Consider the following 24,385-nt stretch of genomic DNA (forward strand, 5'->3'; position numbering starts at 1 on the left):
GGAACAACCATTCCGCCTTTCGACAACCCACGGTAGCAAACCCCAGGAAAAAATAGTTGTGCCCAGGATTTCGGGTTGCTCCCTTCCTTTTCCTTTTTGCTTTCACCTCCCGGAATGCCTTTTGGAGTGAGCCAGGGCGTTTCATCACTGTAAATTCCAGCCCGACAGAGAGGCGACTCTGCTTCAGAGCCCGTGGCGGTCGCTCGCTCGGAGTAGCGTCGCCCAGCGGGCAGAGGCGGCGGGTGTGTTGCCGGCCTCCCTCCTCCCGCAGGACTCGGCGCCCGCAAGCTGCCACCTCCCCGGGCAGCCCCGGAAAGCAGACGGCGCTGGGGGGTGGGGCCGCGGCCGATCCCGCGCCTCTATTAGCCAGCGGGGCAGCGGAGGCGGGGCAGAGCCGCTGTGATTGGCGGGGAGCCCGCCGGAGGGGGCGGAGCCACTATATCAGAGGAGTCTCTGTCGCGGCGCAGGCAGTCTGGCTGCCGGAGTGCGGCGCCGCGGTACAGGCTGTGAGAGCCGCGGGGCTAGCGGGCTGGCAAGGGGGTAGCAGGAGGGCGCGGCGGCCGGGGCGCAGGGCGAGGGTCTGCAAGGCGGCAGCCTCCCAAGGACCAGCCTCCCTGAGACCCGGGCTGGGTCTGATTGGTGGGGAGGCGGCAGCCCCGCTCACACCAAAGAGGAGGCGGCTGTGGCGGCAGCCGCGGCCCCAGCCATGCTGTGCTATGTGACGAGGCCGGACGCGGTGCTGATGGAGGTGGAAGTGGAGGCGAAAGCCAACGGCGAGGACTGCCTCAACCAGGTGAGGACGAGGGGTCAGGCGGGGACCCGAGGCCGAGGGGGCTGGCGGCGGCGCGGTGCACTTGGGACGCACCGCTTGCCAGGGGCCGGGCGGCGCTGCGGGGGAGGCCGGGGTGGCGGGGGGGGGGGGGTGGCGCGTCCCAGGCGCCCGGCCCGCGCCCCCTACTCCGCCAGCGCGGGGCGCGTGGCCTCCCCGCCGGGAGCGCGTGGGAAACCGCAGAGGACGCGCGCGGTGGCCGGCCACCCTGTCCCCCGCCCCCCCCCGCCCCAGCCCCGCACTTTCCCGGAAGAAGGCGGACCAGAACATCTGCCGCAGGTGTGTGCGGGAAGCCGCCGGTCGGGTCCCCGCGGGGCCTGCCAGCGACACCTGCGTCCCGGGATGAGGTGGCTGGAAGCGGTCACAGGTCTCTCAGGTTGTTTGGCAGACAAGCCGGGCCCTTGTCTCTTGCTGCTGCTCAAATGGACCATCCACCTGCATCTTCGGGTTTGCGAGGACGAGAGGACCGTTTTGGCATCTACTCCTCGCTTGTCTTGAAGCACGCGTTTCTTGAAGGGCGAAGAACGGTTCCAAACAGTGCATCGTGGTAGGGCACACGGCAGATTTGAGCTCAAGGGAAACGCTGTGCCCTCAAACCCCCCAGACCTGAGATGTTTGGAAAACCCCTTCCAAGCTGAGATGACACTTGTGGCGTGTTTCCTCAATGCGTTTGTTTTTTGGTAGTGCAGACGGTTAAAATTGTCCAGACACTAAGCTGCCAAGTCAGCTGTGCCGTTTGTGTTGGTGGAGGGAATTTTGGTGGTTAGAATGAGGAGGAAAATTCCCAGAGATGGCCCTCCTCAGCCTTTCTGGAAGGCTGCTTTTGAGGAAGCCTTTTTCTCTTCTGCCATTGGCTGTGTCCTGAGTATTAAAGGAAGGACATTGCTATGCTTCACCTAGTAGTTTAGCATCCCTGGATCTTTGTTCTTCCAGTTTACCACAGAAATTGTAATACTGTTGTTGAACTTTGTAAAGAATAGGCAGGAATCTCAGAGCCAGTGGAGTCCTTTGGTTTACTTTGACTACACGGACCATTTGCTCATCCATGCTGCATTCATTTTTGTTTCAGGTGTGCAGGCGATTGGGAATTATAGAAGTTGATTATTTTGGACTGCAGTTTACGGGTAGCAAAGGTGAAAGTTTATGGCTAAATCTGAGAAACCGGATCTCCCAGCAGATGGATGGGCTAGCCCCTTACCGGCTTAAACTGAGAGTCAAATTCTTCGTGGAGCCTCATCTCATTTTACAGGAGCAGACTAGGTAAAGTGATGCTAAAATAAACCAATGTCAAATAGGCCTTTGGTTCCATTTAGAAAGGGTCATTGCTCCTTCCCAGAGATGTTTATAGGCAAATTTGTTTTGATACAGAAGAGTGAGTTGGTTCATCACTTCGAAGTTTTTCATGGCGCAGCCCTTACATCAAAGTGAAAAGGAACCTATATAGTTGACATGGGGTACATTTTCCAACTCTTCTTGCGGTTTTTCTTGTCTTTATAGACAATGGGAGAGCAGGGTTGAATTCTTACAAACACAATGGCAGACACGGGTCTGGGTGGGGGAGGCGGCAGGAGGAGAGGAAGGAAGGAGGGAGGGAGGCAGAGAAGGAGGGAAGGAAGGAAGGAAAAGACCCACTGACTTCCTGATAGCAGCAGCTAATGCCCCAGAGTAACCTCTGCCTCTCGGCAGTGTTACTATAGGTCATTATAGACTGTTCTAACAGAAAGCAGGAAACCCTTCGTAAACTTGGTCAACTTCTTCAGGCTAGTGTCAGATTACATTGTGTAGCAAAGAGCTCTGTCCGACTTAATGCAGAATTTTAAAAGTTTTTAAGTTTCTGGAAAACTTAGAGAACTCTTTTAAGAACAGTATAACCAAACTCCATCCCACAGATATGTTATATATGATTGTTGCTTTAGATTGTTAAATTTATCTCTTTAGAAAACCGCCAGTAGTGGTAGAAAACCAGAGAAGGTGGTTTTCTCTTGCAAACCGAAAACATTTTCTCCCCTGGGCTGACTGGAATACTTTTCTCAAGGATGAGAAAACTAGGAAACCAGTTTTTAACATTTATTGCTGAAATGCAAGAGACCTGAATCTTACAGTGGCATGTAAAAAAAAAAAATTAAGAAAAACAACTAATTCTAAATACAGCAAACTTTAGCTCTAAATTCTAATGTTTTCCATAATCATTTGGCTTGGAAATTTGCCATGTACATGAAAATGTGAATGTGAAAATTTGAGTAATGATGAATAAACAATACCTTTAAGAGTTTTTAACATGACATTTTTTGTTTGTTTACCTAAAGACTGATAGAAACATATTTTGAAATACTATTTATTTGAATTTGAAATCTGCTTTGTCTCATTATAGAGCTTTAAAGAGTGAGGGAAATGTTCAGTTTTGTTTCTGAAGGGACTGGTATATTAAATTCTTAGTGCTCTTGAAAATGTCTTGCAAAATATTCAAGTGATTGCATGTTTAACGATGTTTTAGCTGTGTATTAATCAGAATGGGTTGAGGGTTTTCTTTTTTTATTGAAAGCTGATTTGTGAAAGGTTCCGCTTTGCATTTCTGTGTGATAACTGGCAGTCAAGTAAGAATATAATACATATATTTCACAATATATTGGAATTTTCATTGTGTACTTTTATCATGATTTTCAGTCATTTCAGGGCCTCCAGATGCAAATCTATTTTGATGACACAAATATATTTTTTAAATCTGTAGAAGCTTCGAGGAGCGAATACATCATTTAAACAATGGCTACAGTTATAATTGTATAATACGTTTGTATAATGAACGCTTACAGACTTTAAAATTTACTACTAGACGGTCTTATACTTTCTTGTAATTGAGTTAATAACTATTATCAAATCCATTTTATTCATGCAAGAAATAGAGACATTTTATGAATTAGAATTGGAATCAAATTTCCTACTTTATTGACTCAATTGGCTTTGACTCTTGAGATTCATACCTAATGGCACTCAAAGAATACACATGTCTAGTTAGACTAGGTAATTTTAATTGATTTTAGATCCTTTTGAAATCTTATTGAAAAATTAGTGTGATCTAAGCTTTTGACTTGCTTTTAAAATGTGGGAGCATTTTACTTGTTTTCGTAGGGTTGTCTGAAATACAGAATTTTAAGAAAATGTCACCTAAAATTTATATAGCATTGTGCCTTAATAACTACATAAAGTGATTTGTCATTAGCATTTGTACCTTTTCATTAGGATCAGAAGTTGTATTGGGTGCACTTTAGTTATGGCTTGCATTGTTTTTATGTGCATGATACTATAGAACAAAAATAGTTATTTCCCCCAATATTAATGTTAGCAAGATAAAGCTGGTTGATAAACCTTTTGATGTTTAATTATTCATTATAAAATATTTATATAAAGTGACATGAAAATAAAATAGATCTGTTTAGGTAGTGAGTAAACTCAGCTTTACCAGTGCAATTATGAGAGGTGATTGTTTACCATCTCTAAGTCAAGTCATAAGGGTACATTTAGTGTACGAAGTGTCTGGACAGTTTATTAAATGGTATGAAATATGCTGGCTGAGTTGTCCTTTGTGGGCAATTAAGTAGCCTCTTCACAGTCGAGCTGGCCTAAAGGGGCCAGTTAATATACCAGTTTGCATTGGATTAGGGAGGCTGCTGTGAGAATGAGCAGCCGGGAGGCCTGTTTGTTACAGAGTACTGGGGTCGAGGCAGGAGGTCTGCATCCTAGGTCCGCCTCTGCCACCAACTAAACTACCAGTGTATGTGGACTTCCCAGACTGAGCCAGCTCTTTCTTCATCTCAATTGAAAGTCCAGGACCAGATTGTCTCTGGAATCTCTTCTAGCAATAGATTTTTTTTTTCTTTGCATCTGTTTCCTCTCTATATGATTTTCCTCAATGTTTTCCTGAATACATTTCCCTGAAGACATAAGAAACCTATCAAGTGTCTGCTTAGATTGGTAGGTAGAATTAATCTGGTTTCTGATTTGGCCTCATTTTAAATTTGGTTCTTTACCCAGATTATTATGTTTGCTCTTGAATGGAGGTCTGGAAAGTAACCGAAGAGTCTTGTTTAGACTCAGCTGGCACAGCTCAGAGATGGAGACAGCAGGTATTTTCAGCAGATGTTTGCCATGCTATGGATTAAAACTAAAAGTGAAACTAATGTATTCTGGACGTTGTTCTCAAATAGTAATCTTTGGAATTCTTGCCTTTCAAAGGCTCTCGGTTATTCACAGCAATTCAGACCAGATTTTGGTCAACATTTTTAAAACCGGTTTAGAGAATTATAAGCCTCATCTTCAGAGGTGGTAATTATACCATCCACTGCCAATAAAATCTTTCTGCTTCTCCTGACTTTGCCGCATTTTAGCAGAGCTCTGGTCTTTGCTGGGGGCATTCCTGCTTAGGTTAAGACTCACCAACACCAGAATTCTTTTCCCCAGAAAACCCCAGTACAAGGGATCAGTGAGTCCTGAGCTAAATATTCATGGAAATGCCTAAGCCTTGGATCTCACCAAGGTTTGAACGATGGGATGAGCAGTGATGAGTTTCACCCCATTGTCCTTCAGACAGACCTCAGCTCGGTCGCTACGCCTCAGAAAAGCCATCTCTGGGCTTGCTCAGGAGACCAAACTCTCCTGAGACATTGTGTAGCTTCCTTTCATAGCATGTAATGAGCGTGTAACACTGCCTTTATGGATGTGACAATTTGTTCATTGTCAGCCACCCTAATAATCTATCAATTCCATGAAACAGGGAGCTGATCCACATTGTATCTCCAGAGTCTTGCAAGTGCCTGGTGCATAAATATTCATTGAATTAATGAGTTAAGTACTTGGAAATAAATAAGAAACAGGTAACTGATACTAATGATACTCATTTTTTTTTACAGATATTGAAATGTTTGCCAGTTTGCTTCTATAAAATGAAAAGTTTGAGACTAAAAGAAATCTCACCATTAAAAAATGTTTTGTAGTGATTATTCTGTTAAGAGTTTTCTCAGTGCTTAGCATTCTTTTGTTCCATCCCTAGTCGCGTCCACCCTACCGCAGGCCAATTCTTCATTGCGTTATTTAGGGTTTTTTTATATGTCCAAACACAAAACAGGCTCCTGGTAAATAAAAAAGATAAAAACAGACTCCTACATTATTGCCACATAAACTATTAATTAAATTTCTGAATTCTAATTTATCTGTTAAGTTTTTCTTTTTGCTTAGTATATAGGAAGTTTGTGTCATTATATGTTTATTTTAGCCATGGGTCTCCCATCTGGGCACCTTCAGTCTCTTCAAATTTGTGATACTTATATGGAGGATGCCAAAAAAATGTATACACATTTTAAGAAAGGAAAAACTGTGCTAAAATTATGCTGATGGGAACCACTTTGAGCACCTCTTGTAATTGCAGAAGTCAAACGTGACTTGTGTTCATCTTCTGTTATTGGTATATATTGAGTATTACAATTTTAATACAGTTTTTTCCTTTCTTATTAATGTGTATACATTTTTTTGGCACCCTCTATATATTGGCATGAAATCTCCAGAGAACATTGAGGAATTGATTTTTATGTTATAAAAATGAACTTCCAATCTTGACCATATAATTTTCTAATAAATTTAAATATTTACATGGCACTTAGGGTCAGACTCAGGGGGACCAGTGGTGCACAGCTCCAGGGGCACTGGATACATTTATTCTCTAGTCGTGTCCCCCTGCAGCCTGGTCACAGACCTCTCCTGGACCTAGTTGCACTCCCCACTAATCTGGATTGTTGAGGAAGAGATTGTAGTTAACACTTTTAAATTACAGGTTTGCCTGGGTTGTTGTTTGCCTAGGATAGGTCTCTATGGTGAGTGCTCGTATTTTTTAGAAGTGCAGATTTTATGCTTCCAAGTAATAGTATTTTTCTGGTGTAAATTGTAATAACTTTTGAAGTGGGGAATGTTCCCCCCCACCACCACCACCTCCATATCCTTTAACTGCTTTGGAGCCTGAGCAGGAGCACATTTATCAATGATTCCCATTTTGCATTTGGGGCTTTGAGAAGGATTTCCTTCAGCCTGAAAGGAGACCTGGCTTGGTAATTTGTCTGTGACAGGCCTTCCATAAAATGTAGATTTGATGGTTCATATTAGGTATAGCTTATTCATTTGAATTGTGAACTTAGATTTTAAGAGATTTTCACTAGTATTATTTTGTCAACCTCTTATAAAAATTTTCAAATGTACAGATAAATTTGGATTTTTACAGTGAACACCTAATACCCCCACCTAGATTCTACTATTAACAGTTAACTATGTTTATTCATTTACTGATGCCTCTACTCATCTCTTAATGTTTTTGATGCTTTTCAAAACAAGTTGTGTGTAAGTACACTTCCCCCTAAATACTTCAATATGCATATCATTAATTAGAACTCAATATTTGCCTATAGTTCTTTTCTTTTGAAATAAAATTTACATGTGATGAAAGACATAAATTCTAATTATACCATTTAATGGGTTTTGACAAATGGATCTGACTGTTTAAACAAAACCCTTATCAAGGTTTAGACTATTACCACCACTCCAGAAAGTTCCTCAGGCTCTTCTGCAGTCATTCCCCGCCCTGCTTCTCCACCCCCACACACCCTACTGTACTACCAGAGTTGTATGTTTTTCTAGCATAGATTAGTTCTGCTTGTTCTGCTTCATGTAGATAGAATCGTGAAGTGCAAACACATGTGTGTGTCTGCCTTCTTTTGTTCATCATAAAATTTTTGAGGTCCATCAGACCGTATACTAGTGTATCTGGCTTATTCCTGTTTATTGCTGGATAGTATCCATGGTATGAATGTACTACTGCCTGTTTATCCATACTCCTGGTGGTGAACACCTGTTTTCCAGCTATTACGAATAAAGCTGCTATGAACATTCATGTACAAGTTTTTGGTAGATACGTGTTTTCATTGTTTTTGAATAAATAGCTAAGACTGGAATAGCTGGGTCATAGAGGAGGTGATCGCTTAGTTTTATGAGTAACTGCCAGACCTTTTCCCCAAACATGTACCATCATGTACACCCACCAAGAATGGATGAGAGTCCAGCTTCTCCACATCCCTGCCAGCCTTCTGGTGGGTGTGTAGTGATAGCTCTCTGAGGTTTTAATTTGTATGTCTCTACTGGCTATTAATGGTAAATTTTCTTTCATGTGCTTTTTGGCTGTTTGTGTATCTTCTTTTGTGAACTTCCTATTCAAGTCATTTACCCACTTTTATTCAGTTGTTGCTTTTATTTTTGAGCTGTACAAATTCTTTACAAATACCACTTTAGGTATATGTTTTGTAAATACTGTCTTTTCTCCTGTGGCTTACCTGTTTTCTTGATGCTTTTTGATAAGTAGTTTTTAATTTTGGTAAAGTATAGTTGATCTTTTTATTTTTTACAATTTTTGCTGACTGCATCCTGCGAAACCTTTGCTTACCCCCATATCATGAAGATACATTCTTGTGTTTTGTTTTAAAATCATTATGGTTATAGCTTTTGTACGTTTAGGCCTATGATCCATCTTGAAATGATTTTTGTTTCCCTGGAATTTAAGATACAAAACAAAAAACTCTCACAGCAATTTTGTTTTGATTTGATAGTTTTTAAATATAACTTGGCAGTCAGAGTTTAGTTGAAAATAAACTGATGTGGTTAAGTGACTCATTGGACTGAGGCAGGCAAATGCGTGATCACGTCGGGGGCTAACTAGGTGAGGGACAAACCAGCCATTACTAACTGATGGCCAGGTTTAGTCGGGTCTTTTGGGGGGAGGAATACTGTCAATATTGGGACTGGAACATTTTTAAAAATAGTTACTTAGTCATTTTAAAGATGTTTTAAGTTACTTAAATTTTGAGTTGAATAGTACATATGGATATAGTTATCTTACATTTGTGTCACAAAAAGTTCTTTAAAATGATGTAACTGGGAAGATACCTGGAGGGCAGTAATTGAGAGTAACCATTAGTGATGAGCAGAGAGATAACTCCCAACTGGTTTGCAGAAAGTTCTGCTTTGATTATTATATAATTTCTTTATGAGGCAAGCCAATGTGTAGAGGAGAGTTCTCTGATTACAATTCTTAAAAGGTAAATGACTTAATTCCTTAAAGCTATGGAAAGGAATTAATTTTTAGAATAGAGGAACAAAAATATATTAAGAATGTGTGACTCTTTTTAAAAATTACAATTTGGCATCCTTATATTCCTTCCATTTTAAAAAAAATCTTCCATAAAGCTACAGTAAGTGTGAATTCATTTGTACCCATGAAGCAAAGGTATGAGTTAGCCAGAATGTTTCTTTTGGGGTGCCAAAATGTGATCCCTATACTGAAAATATCCATTTTATTAGTATAATAACTGGATAAAACTTCAAGAATCATGAATTTCAGGGGTAACCAGAAGAATGTGTAGAAAATGCACTTCGAGCATATGTCTATAGGACATATCCACAGATATCTGCTGAAGACAAAGAAAATAGCTTTTTTTCCCCAAAGGCTTTCATTCTGTTTGTGATGCGAGCATGTAGCCTAAATTAAATTAGATATGTCAACTACTTTTGATCTTTATTTAAAAAAGAAAAATCACCACAGGCATGACTTCTTTGACCACATCTGCTTATTTTTGATATTAGTAACCTTTCACCCACTTTACAAGAAAAGGAGGGGGGAAAATCCATGAGCCAGACAGTTATAAGCCAGATGGTTCGAGAGAAAGGAATCAGAAAATACTTGATTCAAAAACCAACCTTAACTGTTAAGCCATCACTAGATTCCTTGTTGGAAATGTGTATCTGTTCTCTGCCATCCTCCCTCTTGGAAAGAGCACGTTAAATAGTCTGCTGATGGCTGGTCACAGCTGGTGACCTTTGCTGTCACTCCTCCATTGTGCTGTTCTTCTGGAGAGCATAAGCTGGTCCCCCAAAAGCCAGTTTGTGTCTGGAGTTATTTTGACAGGATGTGTTCCTTCCCGCTAAAAGGCTGTCAGTTTCATCTGTAAAGGGGCAATCAGACGTGTTCACCCTGGGTAGGGCTTGGCAGAGGCAGCGCATGGCAAATATTTATTGACTTGAAATGAAAAGATTGCTTTATAGCCATGAAACTGAAAAATGCAGGAAGGGCCCTTATCAGAAAGTTTATGTCACCAGTAACGAGGAAGTTTATTCTGCTCACTGGGTATTGACTGCAGTCCAGCGTAGAATGTGGAATATGTAGAAAAAGCCAATTGTCCCCCATCCCCTTTTTTTTCAACTCTGACCTACATGCCGGGAAGGGATCAGCCTGGATCAGCGTGACTCTCGGGCCGCTGACCACCTGTTAGTATTTTGTTACTGCTGCTATTTGCCTTTGGTTTTGGCAGCTGTCTCACCAGAAGTAGGCATGAATAGTTTGGAAAAAGAAATTGGATTGATTTTGAAACTCTTTTTCAAGCTATGCTTAACTCTTTAATAAAGCAGAAACTAGTTTCTAACTTAATACTTGGGAAATCACTTAAAAGACACTTTCACATAAGCAGTGATTAAATTGAGAAGACTTAGTTTGTGGTGACACTCCGACAATCCTTCAGCATGTAATTTCTTCTTTAATGTCAGCATATATTCAGAGTTTCATTTTCTACTAACATGCCCCCCGATGAATGCAGAGACAGAGGTCTGTTAACCAGGGTGAAGTTGACTGAAGGGTCATCTAAGAAGCATTCTGAGAGCTGAAGCAGTGGTGTAACACCAAGATCAATGGGAATGCTGGGCCTCAGGCCTCAGATAGCTATTTTACAACAAGCTGTTCTTGTGATTATTTCTTTGCCCCAGTAGGGACCCCCTTCTCAGTTTAGCAGTGTGTCAGAAATACTTTAAAGACTAGCAGATGTTTGAGTTAATAAAAACCATTCTTCTTTTATTGCTATTGTGCATGCTTACTGTGGGGGCTTTGAATAATAATTTAAAAAAACTGCAGTTTTTGGCAGAGTTTGATAATTTTAAACATTTCGTTATCATTATAGAAGGCATGAAACATTAAATTTATACAGTTCTTAGAGGAAGATTAATGGCTGTTGTCAGTCTGACATTTTGAGACTCTCCATAGAGCCCCTCCTTGGAGCCCCTCCTAGCCTCACTTTCTTCTTTCCTTATATTGCTCCTGTTGTCCTCTCTACCTGGAATGTTACACACAGGCTGGTCTGTGAATAAAAGCAGTGTTGATGATTGGCATAGGATGGGGAGCTGAACTTACGAGCTCTGTTCAGAGTAGTGTTCAGAGCTTCACCATTGGCCGTAATTCATTTGTTAATGGAAGGAATATTGTGGCATTTAAGCATGTTTCATAACAAGTCAAAGTAAGGTTATACCTATACATTTGCCAGAGACAAATTCTGTAACCGAGGCCAATCTATGGCCGTTCAGATGCTGTCTTGAGAATCTTGGACCATACTTATTGGTAAGCAACAATGTGTCCCAGGAACGTGTGAGTAGGACACACCTTGTAGTCAATGTAGAATATTGTATACAGTTAGGACAGGTCAAATAGAACGAAACTAAGGTGGACATGAATATAAACTAATTGCAGACACTGTGCAGTTTTACTTAAATGTATGGAGTTCTCTGATAGTAGAGGCACTTAAGTTAGAAGTCAAATACCATAACAGAGAAATAGTTTGCATGTGATATAGATGGAATGGTAGCTAAATGAGGGGCAGAAAGAACAGCCTTCAGGACTGAGGGAGCAGCGAGACCAGCCACAGGTGCATGAGTGTGCTTGGTTTCTCCAGGAAAAGGAATTGTTCCTTCCCTGGGGCACAGCGGCTAGCGGGACTGACAGGAGATGTGGCTAGAAAGTTGGGGCCAGCGTGTGGAGAAGCCTGGGTTCATACTGAAAGCGTGCTGTCTTGGGAACAGTGGGATCCCTTGAAGGATTTGGGGCAGAGAAATGGCAAGTGCATGGCAGAAGCAAGCAACTTGGAAAGTGGATCACCACAGTCGGGAAGGATCAGCTTAGAGGATACTGTCAGTTCTCTGACAGTTTAGAGATGCAGGTAGGGCAGAGGAGGTAAAAGTAGGAAGAAGTTTTCAGAGATAGAAAGTAGGTGGAAATAAGATGGAGTCAGAAGTGAGTCTGTGGGAAAAATAACAAACGAAACTGATTTTTACTGGGAGAAAAAGTGGGTTAGGGAAGGAAGACGCACACAGTGAGTTTGGTTTTGAATGAATTAAAATTGAGATACTAAAAACATCTTAAGTGAAGTCGATAGGCATTGCGACATTTGAGTATCATTCCTAGGAGAGAAGTTGGGGCTAAGACTAGAGGTTTGGGGGTCATTTGAATAAAGATGAGGATCTCAAGATAGCAATTCCATGTCAAGATAAAGTTTTCTGATTAAGGTCATTTTTAAAAAAAATTATAACGCAGAAACTTGTGTCTAATTATTTCTTATTTCATAACTTGAATGTTACTGAATTTGTCTTAGATTTGTTTTGTTTGGGTTACACTTTTCATTCCAGAGAAACTTAGTCTTTAGACTTATTTTACCTGTATATTTATGATAGAAAAGGTTCTATAATGTAAGCATTTTCCAGGCGGCTTTTAAACTTGCTCTGTTTTGCTAACTTCAAAGGGATTGTGAAAATACTAAGCAGGTGGAGTTCCCAGCTTAACTTCATTCCTGCATTGCTTTGCAGGCATATCTTTTTCTTGCATATCAAGGAGGCCCTCCTGGCTGGCCACCTCCAGTGTTCCCCAGAGCAGGCAGTGGAACTCAGCGCCCTCCTGGCCCAGACCAAGTTCGGAGACTACAATCAGAACACTGCCAAGTACAGCTACGAGGAGCTGTGTGCAAAGGAGCTCTCCAGTGCCGCCTTCAACAGGTGTTTATACCTATCGACCTAGCAAATTTGTAAGAATTTCCAGAAGAAAATGAATCTATGGTATATAGAGATCATTTGTGAGCTTAAGTCGAGAACATTACCCCATTCAACCAGTTGTTTTCAAAAGATTCTTAGCCTTTTCTTTGAGAAACTTATAAATACAACACATAATCCACACAAGTAAATGCCCTTACATGAAATGCTATATAATCGGAGTTTTTAAAATCTCTGACCTTTTAAGAATGCAGATCTCCTAACATAAAAAATCTATCATGCATATTGGAATTTTTTTCATCCCATCAAGGATTAAACCAAGAGACCTAACGTAGGTGTCTTAATTGTGCATTCATCGGCAACAGGTAACGCTGAAACTTAGTGGCTTAAAACAACAAACGTTATCTCCCAGGCCTGTGGGTCAGGAATCTGGTCCTGGCCGCTGGCTTCTCAGGCTCAGGATCCCTCACCAGGCTGCTGTCAAGCTGTTGGTTGAACTCCGTCTCAACTGAAGGTTCAACTGAGGGAGGGACCCGCTTCCAGGCTGACTCATGTGGCTTGTTGGCAGGCCCTGTTCCCTCGCCACATGGGCCTCTCCGTGGAGCTGTCTCATTACGTGGTAGCTGGCTTCGCCCAGGACAAGCCATCCATGTCAGAGCAAGAGAGAGCACCGAGCTGGAAGTCAAAGTCTTTTTCTGACTTAATTTCAGAAGTGAGTGACATCCCATCACTCCTGCCATATTCTGTTCATTAGAAGCAAGTTATTCGTCCAGCCCACACTCCAGTGCAGGACGTTACCAGGGGTGAGAGCACCAGGCGGTGGGATCCGGACGGACTATATTAGAGGCTGTCCGCGCAGTAGATAAAATAAATCCTGCATTTTTTCATAGAAATTACTTATGTGTATTTTTACAGATGTCCCGTAATTCTTCCCAATCACCCTCTTCCAATATCTCCAATAGTTTTTACTACTGAATATTTAATAAGATTCTTAAATGGTGTCTTAGAAGTATTTTACAGTAAATTTGCTAAATAAATGAAACATCAATTAACATACAACTTTAAGTTCTTATAATTCATAAATGGCAATGTCAGTGTAATTCACTAGTGAAAATGATACCAGTGATCTCTGCAGGCTGCACGAGTTAATCTCTCTGTGTACCTCTCTGTCTTTTTGGTGTCCTGCAGCATTGTTGCAAAACATAAGGCCTTGGAGGGGACCAGCCAGGCTTCGGCGGAATACCAAGTTTTGCAGATTGTGTCGGCAATGGAAAACTATGGCATAGAATGGCATTCTGTGAGGGACAGCGAAGGGCAGAAACTCCTTATTGGGGTTGGGCCCGAAGGAATCTCAATTTGTAAAGACGACTTTAGCCCAATTAATAGGTAACCCAAGTCTTAAATTTTTTTCAGCCCTAAATATATGTATACTTCTGTAGCCCTGATCATGAAAATAGAAAATGGAGTGTGATTTACTATACAGTCATCTTTAGGAAGAAAATTGTTTCATTTTAGTATGTACATTCATTTTATTTAGGCTTTGATAAGCATTTAATTATTTTTTAAAATATTAACTCAAGTGTATTGGTGTGGCAGACTTAATATTTTTCAAATAAGTTGTTCACTGCTATAAAATCTCATTTTCACCCCCACACACATACACACACACGCACTTACAACTTGCTCCAACACTTCTCTCCACTGACGCACTCACAACTGCCTTCCAATATGCCTTTATCGTGGGGAGCACAATGTTTGAATGCTAGCCCCAGCCTCAGTGTGGGGTTTTCCTCCTGGGGCATGAGCACGTGAGAATCCTGCAAAGGCACACGCAGAGTGACATCTCTCCTGGACTTGCTCACTTTTCTCTTCCCATCTTTCAGGATAGCTTACCCCGTAGTGCAGATGGCCACGCAGTCAGGAAAGAATGTGTACTTGACCGTCACCAAGGAGTCTGGGAACAGCATCGTGCTCTTGTTTAAGATGATCAGCACCAGGGCAGCCAGCGGGCTCTACCGAGCCATCACGGAGACGCATGCTTTCTACAGGCACGTACTGCTCTTCACCCCGTAACCTCAGCATCTGTCCACAGCTCTGAGGTTTGCGGGAACAGTAGCATTGGCTCAGTGAATCCTGTACAGAGTTTAAGAAATCCGCTGCTTTCGAACATTTCGTTGTTGCCGTGGCAGTGGCGTCCTTCTCAGCATTATCCTTCTCTCCCACCAGAAAGTGTACATGTATGAGCTGCACAGACATCTTCCCCGCTTAGCACTTCCCTACCTCCTCGTAGCACCTCCTCTCCCCAAGACAACTCGGGGTGGTTTCCACCTTTCCTTTCTGGATGAGCTGCTGTCCTGAATCCTCACTACATTGTAAGGATTGTTCAATAATAGTTTTGATACTCTCATGTCAGAGGGTGCTTTAAAGTACAGTTGTGGTTTCACTCAAATATTGGGAATATTAAAATTCTAATAAGAATTTAATTTAAGAAATTTAATTGGCAGGCAACCTGAACCTTTTTAACGTTAAAACAGACACCCAAATTGTGGAGTAGAATGGAAAATTTGTAGAAAATGTTTAAATGAAGCCAAGACTTCAAAGAAAAATGTCGTTTTTCTTGCCACAAGTTGCTTTGGACTGTAGCTCATGGCCCTGCAAGCTCAGGGGCACATTCACTTCCCCCGACATTTAGGGCTGGTTTATCAGAGGTGGAATCACTTAAATCTTTCACACGTATAAAACAGGAAGAATTTGCTTTCAAGCCTGCAAACAAGACCACTAACCGTCTGCGGACATGAATATTTCTATTCACGTGTGCGTTTGACGGTCTGAATCGTGACAGGGCCGGGCTTGTCGGTACTGAGGTCAGCTGCTCGCTCTCTCCCTGCAGGTGTGACACCGTGACCAGTGCCGTTATGATGCAGTACAGCCGAGACTTGAAGGGCCACTTGGCATCTCTGTTTCTGAATGAAAACATTAACCTTGGCAAGAAGTATGTCTTCGACATTAAGAGAACCTCGAAGGAGGTGTACGACCACGCCAGGAGGGCTCTGTACAATGCCGGCGTTGTGGACCTCGTCTCGAGGAGCGACCGCAGCCCTTCCAGCTCTCCCCTGAAGTCCTCCGAGAGCAGCCTGAATTGCAGTAGCTGTGAGGGCCTCAGCTGCCAGCAGACCAGGGTGCTCCAGGAGAAGCTGCGCAAGCTGAAGGAAGCCATGCTGTGCATGGTGTGCTGCGAGCTGGAGATCAACTCGGCCTTCTGTCCTTGTGGCCACACTGTGTGCTGCGAGGGCTGTGCCGCTCAGCTCCAGGTGAGGGGATGTCAGCTGGCCTGCTTCTCCTTTACAGAGAGTGCGTGAGTACCTGCTCCGAGCCGGTGATGGCTCACTAATGCGCAAACTGAGAGTGTCCACCTCCGCCTGGAAAGGGTCTTTGTGTTCCGTGACTTGGAAGGTATTGCCCTTTAGAAACATTTTGGATTAGCATACTATTTTCAACAATGTAATTACTCTAAACCATAGACTTTTCCAAGTGCTGGAAACAAGGCTCAGATTCATAAGGTAATGGCACCTAGTTTATGCCCAAGCGGGGGAGTAGAATCCAGGCCTCCCGAGGGCTGGTCTAAGACCGCCTCTTCCATTTCATTTTGCCTCCCATTTGCTGATACCTACGAGGATGGTCTTTACTATGACTTAAAATATTTGGGAAGGAATGCGTAGAGTTTTGGCTTATAGTTAACTCTCAGTTATCCCTGGGTAGGTTGTTTATTCTGCGATTACTTGTGATTAACTTCCTTTCATTACTCTGTATGCCTCCAGGGGCCCCTTGGATGGACTCTTCCTTAGCAAGTCAAACTAATTTTAATATTAATACACAAACATAAAAACAACTCATATATAGTACTTTTTTCCTTTCTTGCACCGTACATTTCCTCTTAACGATATTTTTTTTTCAATTCATTTTCATTTCCCAGAACTGTTGGCTAAATTTCACTATGGTTTTATGTAAAACTAGCCCTGAATAACATCTAGTCCTTCAGAAAGTGCTAATTTCAGACCTATTTTTAGGGCTATGTAACGAGACGACAGGACGCTTCCGTCCTTCCTAAGAGTAGATCATGGCGAGTTATTTCCCCAGAGCCATTGTAGGTTTGTGTTTCTCTGCCCACATAGTCTGACCCTCATGCCTTACACTCCCTCCCCTTGTGGCTGAGGAAGGGATGTGCTTGTTGAGAAGCCAGTGAGGGATGTGGAGCTGTGACCTGTGACTACAGGAGCAGAGAGCTATGCTCGCTGGCCATGTGGCCTCAACCCAGTGACACCGGCCTGAGGCAGTCAGCTGGACCTTCGCCTCACTGCCTGGGGGGGTTCCCTCACGTAGGGGCCACAGCCTCATTGTGCAGCAGGATGTCTTTGGGGATCCCATTGTGTTTACCCATTGTGCCTCGTTAAAAGTTTGATGAAAAACCTAATTAATTTCCTTACCACTTATATAATTCCTAATACTCATTTTTAATTCCTTGTAAAGTGTAAACTTGCAAACCAGTTAGAAACCAAAGATCTCTGTCAATCAAAAGCTAGAAATAATTATAACCACAACTTATTTAGAAAACGGAATTGATGGGAACCACGGGTGAACACTGAAGACACAGATCCACGAAGGTGTCCTCACGGTGTTGTTGGCTTCTCTTCCAGTTGTGTCCAGTCTGCCGGTCACGGGTGGAACACGTGCAGCACGTCTATCTCCCAACCCACACCAGCCTTCTCAATCTGACTGTCATCTGATCTGCCTTCGAGTACTGGACAGGTCGTTTCCATGAACCGCACTATTATAAACTATAAAATGATAGCTTGTGGAGAAAAATAAATACTCCAACACCCATCTGCCATGCAATGCTTAAAAAAGAAAAAGGAAGAATAAAAAGAATACGATACTTCTCACCACTGACACATGCCATCAGCCCCTCCTGTGGTGGGGATCAGGAAGACCTCGGGACATAGATACATTCCTCAGACTTTTCATTCTTATTATGATCAAGGAAAGGAATAAGTAAAATCTCCGATGTCAGTTAAGTGGCAACAGAGCCAAAAAGTGGGTACCTTGTAGGAAGTGATGTATGTTTCCTTAGCGTATCCCAAGGTAAGTTCTACTTGTAGCCAATTTTGTAAGAATTGGTTTTAAGAATTTACTTGGATTTTGTTTGTTTTTTGGTATGGTCACAGAGCTCTGAACATTTTTAATAGGAAAGTTTTTCTTGAATAGTCATCGTTTTAATGTCATTTCTGTTTATAACTTGTTCAAGTATGAGTAGAAGCCAAACATTTAAAATCAATTCTGTGACTTTTAACAAAAAAGTTGACCACAAAGTTGTCAGATTTAAACCAGTCTGGCTAGTGGAAAACAGGTAACTCAGTGTGGGTAGTCTCCTGTTCCGTTTTCCTCCCCCTCTCCTACCCCCAAGCCTTTCAATTATAAAACGCTACCCATTTTGTTAAAAGATTTTTGCAGACTAGTCAGCACTCCTTGTGCCTCTTGAGTTGGTGGAATATTTTAAGATTGAAAAGGGAGCATCTTTTGGGGGAAGGGATTGTTGTTCACTGAGATGAAGTCTCATGGTGTCCCCAGGAGGGTGTTTCTTCAGTTCTCCCGAGCTCTCTACTCCAGCTTCACCCAGTGGGGTTGCTTTTGCTTGAGCCATCAAGCGTTTTACAGCCTTATTATAGGTATCTAGCTATTGTATGCTTTTTTTTCTTTGTAAATGCTTAACTATTAACTTTCTGTTGACCCCTCTATATGTCTTAGAGGGGTTTCAGGTTTTTTGTTTCTATATTTTTAATCATGTTTTCCACTCCCACTTGGACATTTTGGACGTTGGTCAGCTTGTGGGTTTTCTAGGATGTCCGGAAACCTAGATGACCTTATTGGGTGCAATACTAGCTAAGTTAAAGCTAGAAACCTACACTGTCACTTTCCTGAGATTTCGGATTAGATTTTTCATATTGCCTTAATGTAGCAGTAATGTGCTTATGCATTTGTTTCTTTGCACAGACATTTTGTCAAATATTGAAACTCTACTTTTTTATGGCACATATTAGCATATAAGCCTTTATCCCAAGAGGTATTTATTTTTTCACTTGTCAAAAAAGTAATGTTTCCACATAAAGAACTCTGTTATATCCTAGAGGACTTTTGTCTTTTATATTCAAGATAATAAAGACCTTAAAGCAACCACGGGTGTTTGTATCATCACCGTTATTGTTATTTAAGCCAATTTAATTCATTTAAAAGAAAAGAGCATCGATAACATCATAGTTGGTATCTAATTTGGTCCTATTTGGAAAATCTGAAAATGTTTCAGGTATTGACCCTAATGGAAGAGAACGTTCATCGACTTATTCACTCTTCTATGTTTTCTGGTTGTACAATTAGAAAGTAGGTGAAAATGGGGTAATATATATAACCAGATGAAAAGTGAAAAATAGAGAAAGGACTAGAAGATATTGGAGAAAGAAAAGGAATGGCAAAGTTGGAAATGAACAATTTAAACCCAGACATTGCTGCTGGTTAGTTGCCTGGTCAGGAGAAGTGAGTACCTGTCTAGGTCCCAGCAGTAATGATCTCAGGTTACAGACTCTAGAACTCCAGTAGGAGAACTCGCCTTCTGCTGCTAGGACCTAACTGTTCGATAGGACAACTCGCCTTCTAAGCATGCCAGTGTGTGCTAATTTGTGTTGTTCCAGAAATGCTGTGTGGAGCAGAGAGCACTGCACATAATATATCTAACTGATAATTACCTGTAGCAGTTGAAGGAAATAATTTCAGCTGCTACAAAAATTCACTTTAGTACAAGTACAATTATTTCAAGAAAATAAATTTTTAAAAATTGAGAGACGGGGATTTGTTTTCCAATTGCAGTTATGTGTTCCTTAACGACAGGGATACATTCTAAGAAATGGGGGTTAGGCAATTTTGTTATTGTGGGAGCATCATAGAGTGCTGTACCTAGATGGTACAGCCCACTACACACCTGGGCTGTGTGGGATAGCTTATAGCCCCTAGGCTACAAGCCTGTATAGCGTGTTACTGTACTGAATACTGTGTACAACTGTGACAGAAGTATGGTAAGTATGGGTGCATGTAAACAAATCTAAGCAAAAAAGATACAGTAAAAGTACAGTATAAAAGACAAAACATGGTACATCTGTATAGGGCACTTAACAAGAACGGAGCTTGCAGGGTGAGTCAGTAAGTGTGACTGACTGAATGTGAAGGCTAGGGCATGACTGTTCACTACTGAAGATTTTATAAACACTTAAGTGACACTGTATTTTAAAAATAGCTTGGCCTTGTGCTCTGACATTACGATGGCTATGATGTCGCTGGACAAAAGGAAAATTTCAGCACCATTGTAGTCTTGTAGGACCACCATCATATATGTTGTCCATCATTGACCAAAGCGTCATTATGTCACGGGTGACTATATTCCTATACCTAACCAATCTTCCATCAATTTCTAGGAATTACCTCATTTGTTCATTCAACACGTTTATTGAAGTTACTAAGTTACAGAGCTTTGGAAACTGAGCAATGATTAAGACATGAGTGATACAGGGTGCCTGTATCATGTACTTAGCCTGTAACATATACTAGTTTCTCTATATAGAGAAGTTAAATAATATTCAAAATCGTAGAGTAGTAGCACTGGAGGGGATCTTAAGTGTGTTAGTCTCAAAATGCTAACTGGATGGATGGATGGATGAATGACAGGCCAACAAATGGAGAAGATAACATTGTTCACCGCATTAGACCGTGGACTCCTTAAGCTCAGTGACTAATATGAAAGTCACTATATTTTAAGGTGGTATATATAGTAGAACTATAAGGAAAGTACGATGAAGGCAGAAAACACGGTGATTAATTTTGGATTCAGACCAAAGATAAAGCTGTTTCACAAAGGAACTTCGAGCTGGTTTTTCTCGTTGGATTTTACCAGGTAGGGAAAAAAGCATGGCACATGCACGGCTAGAATGCAGTTTGATGGGGCTGGACCATCCCCTTCTGTCGATGAAGTGGTAAGAAATTAAGCTGTGAAGAAACATGGCTGCAGTTACAGTCGTGGGGGACCTTGAATTTCAAGTTTATCTTGGACTTGGTTCTCCACTACTGAAGGAACTTTTGAGACAGAAGAGAAGCAATCAGATTTGGTTCTTGCACTGAGAATTCCTACCACAGGAAAGGGTACACAGGAGCTGGAAGAGAGCAGAGACAGGGAACTCAATTTTAATCAAATATCAACATAAAAAGAATGAGAGGTCAAAAGACTTCAGAAATACCATCCGTGAGACAGACAAGTCATAAAAATTCTGTTTCTAGCTTGGAATCGGTAGTCTTTAATGGACAAATGAGAGCAAACCGTGGGAGTCGGGAGGAAATTGAATGTGGTTATGGCCATAATGTATTTGAGATGCATGGTAACAGGCAAGTAGAGTCAGTTGAAAACGTTTTGGAACTTCCAAAGGATGATAAAAGTAAAAAGCATTTGGTGACTCATATTTGTTATTTGAACACATGACAATATAAGAAGTTATCTATAGGAGAACATTAAAGGGGAGAAAAGAATAAAGCTGAGGATGGAGGCCTGAAAGACCTACATCTGCAGTAGACTCAATCAGTCTAAGAACAAACAGGGATAAGAAAAATCAAGAGACGGAAAGCTAAGCCAGAATACCACTTCAAATGGGCAGATCAGCTATGTCAAAGACTAGGAGAGTCAAGGAGTTGGAGTATCAAGAAAGGGCCATAAGACGGCAATATTAGGAGGTCCTGGGTTCTAAGAAAGAGTGAGCGCATTATGAGGAGAGGGTACTACAAGGATGCCAGATTATAGTGAGCTGAGGACAAATGTGAGAAGGATGTGGAAGCGATAAATGGGGGCCAACATGCTTTTGGTGGTGAGATGGAGTAAATCAAAATGGTACCATAAGAGGAAGCAGGGCCATGAGAAGAATTTTGATTGTGTAGTTTCAGTGGCAGGGCATGGATGGGCATAGAGGAGAGAGCCATGGAGAGGGTAAGTCAAAAGGTATAGTAGATCACTTTGTGAAGGGTGTAAATGTCTACCTATTACATTGTTTTGTACACCTGAAAAAAAAATACAGCAGAAAGGAATAAATGGAGAGCCTGAACCTTTGGGACTCTAGAGACACTGAAGCCTCAAGAGGCTGTTCTGCCAAAAGGCACCGTTTACGAGACTTGAACAAAGCATTCTTTCATCTTTTTATTAAGGCTTAGGAAAATTAGTGCTGAAGCTAGGAATGTTTTTTCCCACTCTACGCCATCCAAATGTGTCTACTCTGTATTTATCCCATCACAGATGGGAATTCAAATGCAATGCTGGTAACTTCTCTGGGTTGTCTTCTTACCTCTGCCATTGAGCACTGAGAATCAAAAGGCCTTGGGTGACTACTTTTCGGTAAAATATGAACTCTTCCAAGACAAACTTGAGAAAGAAATACTCTGCAGGACAGAAATTTTGGCAAATTTTCAAACACAAGCATGAGGAAAGTGTATGTATGAGTCACTCCTGAAGAAGGAGGGGTGCAAAGGATACTTGGGTGTTGAGAAAGCCAGAGTCACCCAGGAAGGCCAAAGTTTTTAATGTAGTTTTACCAAACAATGGAAAAAGATGCCTTCATGGTGTTTGAGCACAGCGAGAATTAAGTCAAAATGCAACCATTTTTGTCTTTCTCATTGCTTATCATGTTTAGTGCCTTCTCACAGAAATCCTAAAACATTACAAATTACTTTTATTCATATTTGCAGAATCTCCTTGAAATGAGTTTGTTCAAAAACTGCAAGGTATGAAAGTACCCTATGAATTTAAAAATGAAACTATGTCAGGATCACACAAATGACACATTTAACACACCTGCCTCTTGCTTAAAGAAAAAATTCACTTCAAGCAAAAGCTAAACATCTGTTCATAAAGCTTGTGCTGATGGCAAGGGGAAGAAAAACCTCAAAGGTCTGAGTAAGCCTTGTATCAAGGAGTGATTCTTCTGAGAAGAAAATTCCTATACAAGTTTGTGAAACAAATATAAATAGTTCTAAGATCAAAAACTATATGTATATATGTATATGTGTGTATGTATATACAAGGGTGCCAAAAAAATGTATACAAGTGGAAACTGGTCAACGTTGCTCGAGCAGTAGTTCGCCGTAATCAGTCGTTCGCCATAATCAGTCGTTCGCCATCGTCAGAAGTGGAACCCTGATGGGAACCACTTTGAACACCTCTTGTAATTGCAGAAGTCAAACTAAACTAATACTCCACTAAACTCATACTCCAGTCTACTAAGCGCCACAAAGAAGCAGGTACTCAGTATTATGAAAGAGCAGGAAAAGATGCCACTAGCTTTGTTTGGGATTGGAAAGTTTTCTGGAAGCAAGTCACATTGGAGATGAGTCTAAAAAGACACGTTGAAGCTTACCCAGATAGGAAAGGTGGGTGGAAGGAGAGTGTTCAAAATGTGGCATATTTAGGACCAGTGGACAGTTTGGCATAACGAATACAGGGTATGTGGTGGAATGGGTTAGGGTGGAATGGTGAGAGATGGAAATGGGAAGTTAGGTTGGGACCATGTCCAGGAGGGTGCTAGAGGCCCTGCCAAGCTCTGCCCCAGCTCCACTTGCTAAGAAGGTCAATGTCCACACAGGTCGTGAAAGAATCTAGAAGTAGCTGGGTTCTGAAATTCTGTTCCTAGCACTCGTCTGCAGATTTGATGTCTTCCTCTGGGCTTGGGTAAGTGTGTGTCCTCTGAGTTTTGAATAAAGTTAATAGCAAAATAAAACCCTTGCTAATAATTTGCCCTAGAGATGGGAGCTGTCAGATAATCATTCAGAATTTAAAAGCTCATCTCAGTATTCCTTCGGATGAAGAAAATGGTAAGATAAAAATATAGCAGGGCTTATTAATAGCATCTTACCCATTTTTTTCCCTAAATGGTTAGAACATGCCACCTTTCCCTGCTCTTTACATCAGCGTTTCTGTTATTAAAGCTATCTATTTTTCAGTTTGAAATCCTAGGAGGATTTTCCCCATGAATTTAACATGACTGAGGAAACTTGCTCCAGGGTAAAACTTTGCTGCAAATTATCTGAGACTAGGCTTCTTAATAAAGAGACCAAAAATGAATCACAGCCTTTTTGTAGCTTCAGATGTGGAAATACCTTTCTCTTTCACTTCCAATTTCCTGAGTATTTACAATGGAAATAAGCCAGCTTTATAAAACGATTGCATGCAACAAATGTCCTTTGTGTTCAAAACTGGAGGCTATTGCTGATACAGGCCAGGAGAGTGTATGTATGAGAGAGTAAGGAGGTAGAGGAGAGAGAGACAAAGCCTCACATCTAAGCCTCTTCAAAGGCTACCCTGCACATGCAGCTCAATGCTTATAGGTGGGGGGGGGCAAGTATGACAACCCTAGAGTCAGGCAGGACTTTCTGAAATAGCACTCAGGTTATCTGTTCAAGCCCAAGTCCCTCTAAATGTACCGTTTCCCCGAAAATAAGACCTAGCGGGACAATCAGCTCTAACGCATCTTTTGGAGCAAAAATTAACATAAGCATTAGAGCTGATTGTCCCGCTAGGTCTTATTTTCAGGCAAACAC

At 41.7% G+C, this 24,385-nt stretch overlaps 1 protein-coding gene across 1 annotated transcript; it reads left to right on the top strand.

The window, feature by feature from the left end:
* The first annotated feature begins 466 nt into the window (after positions 1-466).
* On the top strand, positions 467-18,947 carry MYLIP (myosin regulatory light chain interacting protein). Its single transcript, XM_081055349.1, has 7 exons — positions 467-793; positions 1,899-2,089; positions 12,536-12,721; positions 13,904-14,101; positions 14,599-14,763; positions 15,606-16,026; positions 17,410-18,947. The coding sequence occupies exons 1-7, from the start codon at positions 707-709 to the stop codon at positions 17,497-17,499; spliced, it is 1,338 nt and encodes a 445-aa protein (XP_080911475.1). The 5' UTR covers positions 467-706; the 3' UTR covers positions 17,500-18,947.
* Positions 18,948-24,385: the final 5,438 nt, after the last annotated feature.

Source organism: Rhinolophus hipposideros (genome assembly GCF_964194185.1).
Source record: "Rhinolophus hipposideros genome assembly, chromosome: 8".
Classification (NCBI taxonomy): Eukaryota; Metazoa; Chordata; class Mammalia; order Chiroptera; family Rhinolophidae; genus Rhinolophus; species Rhinolophus hipposideros.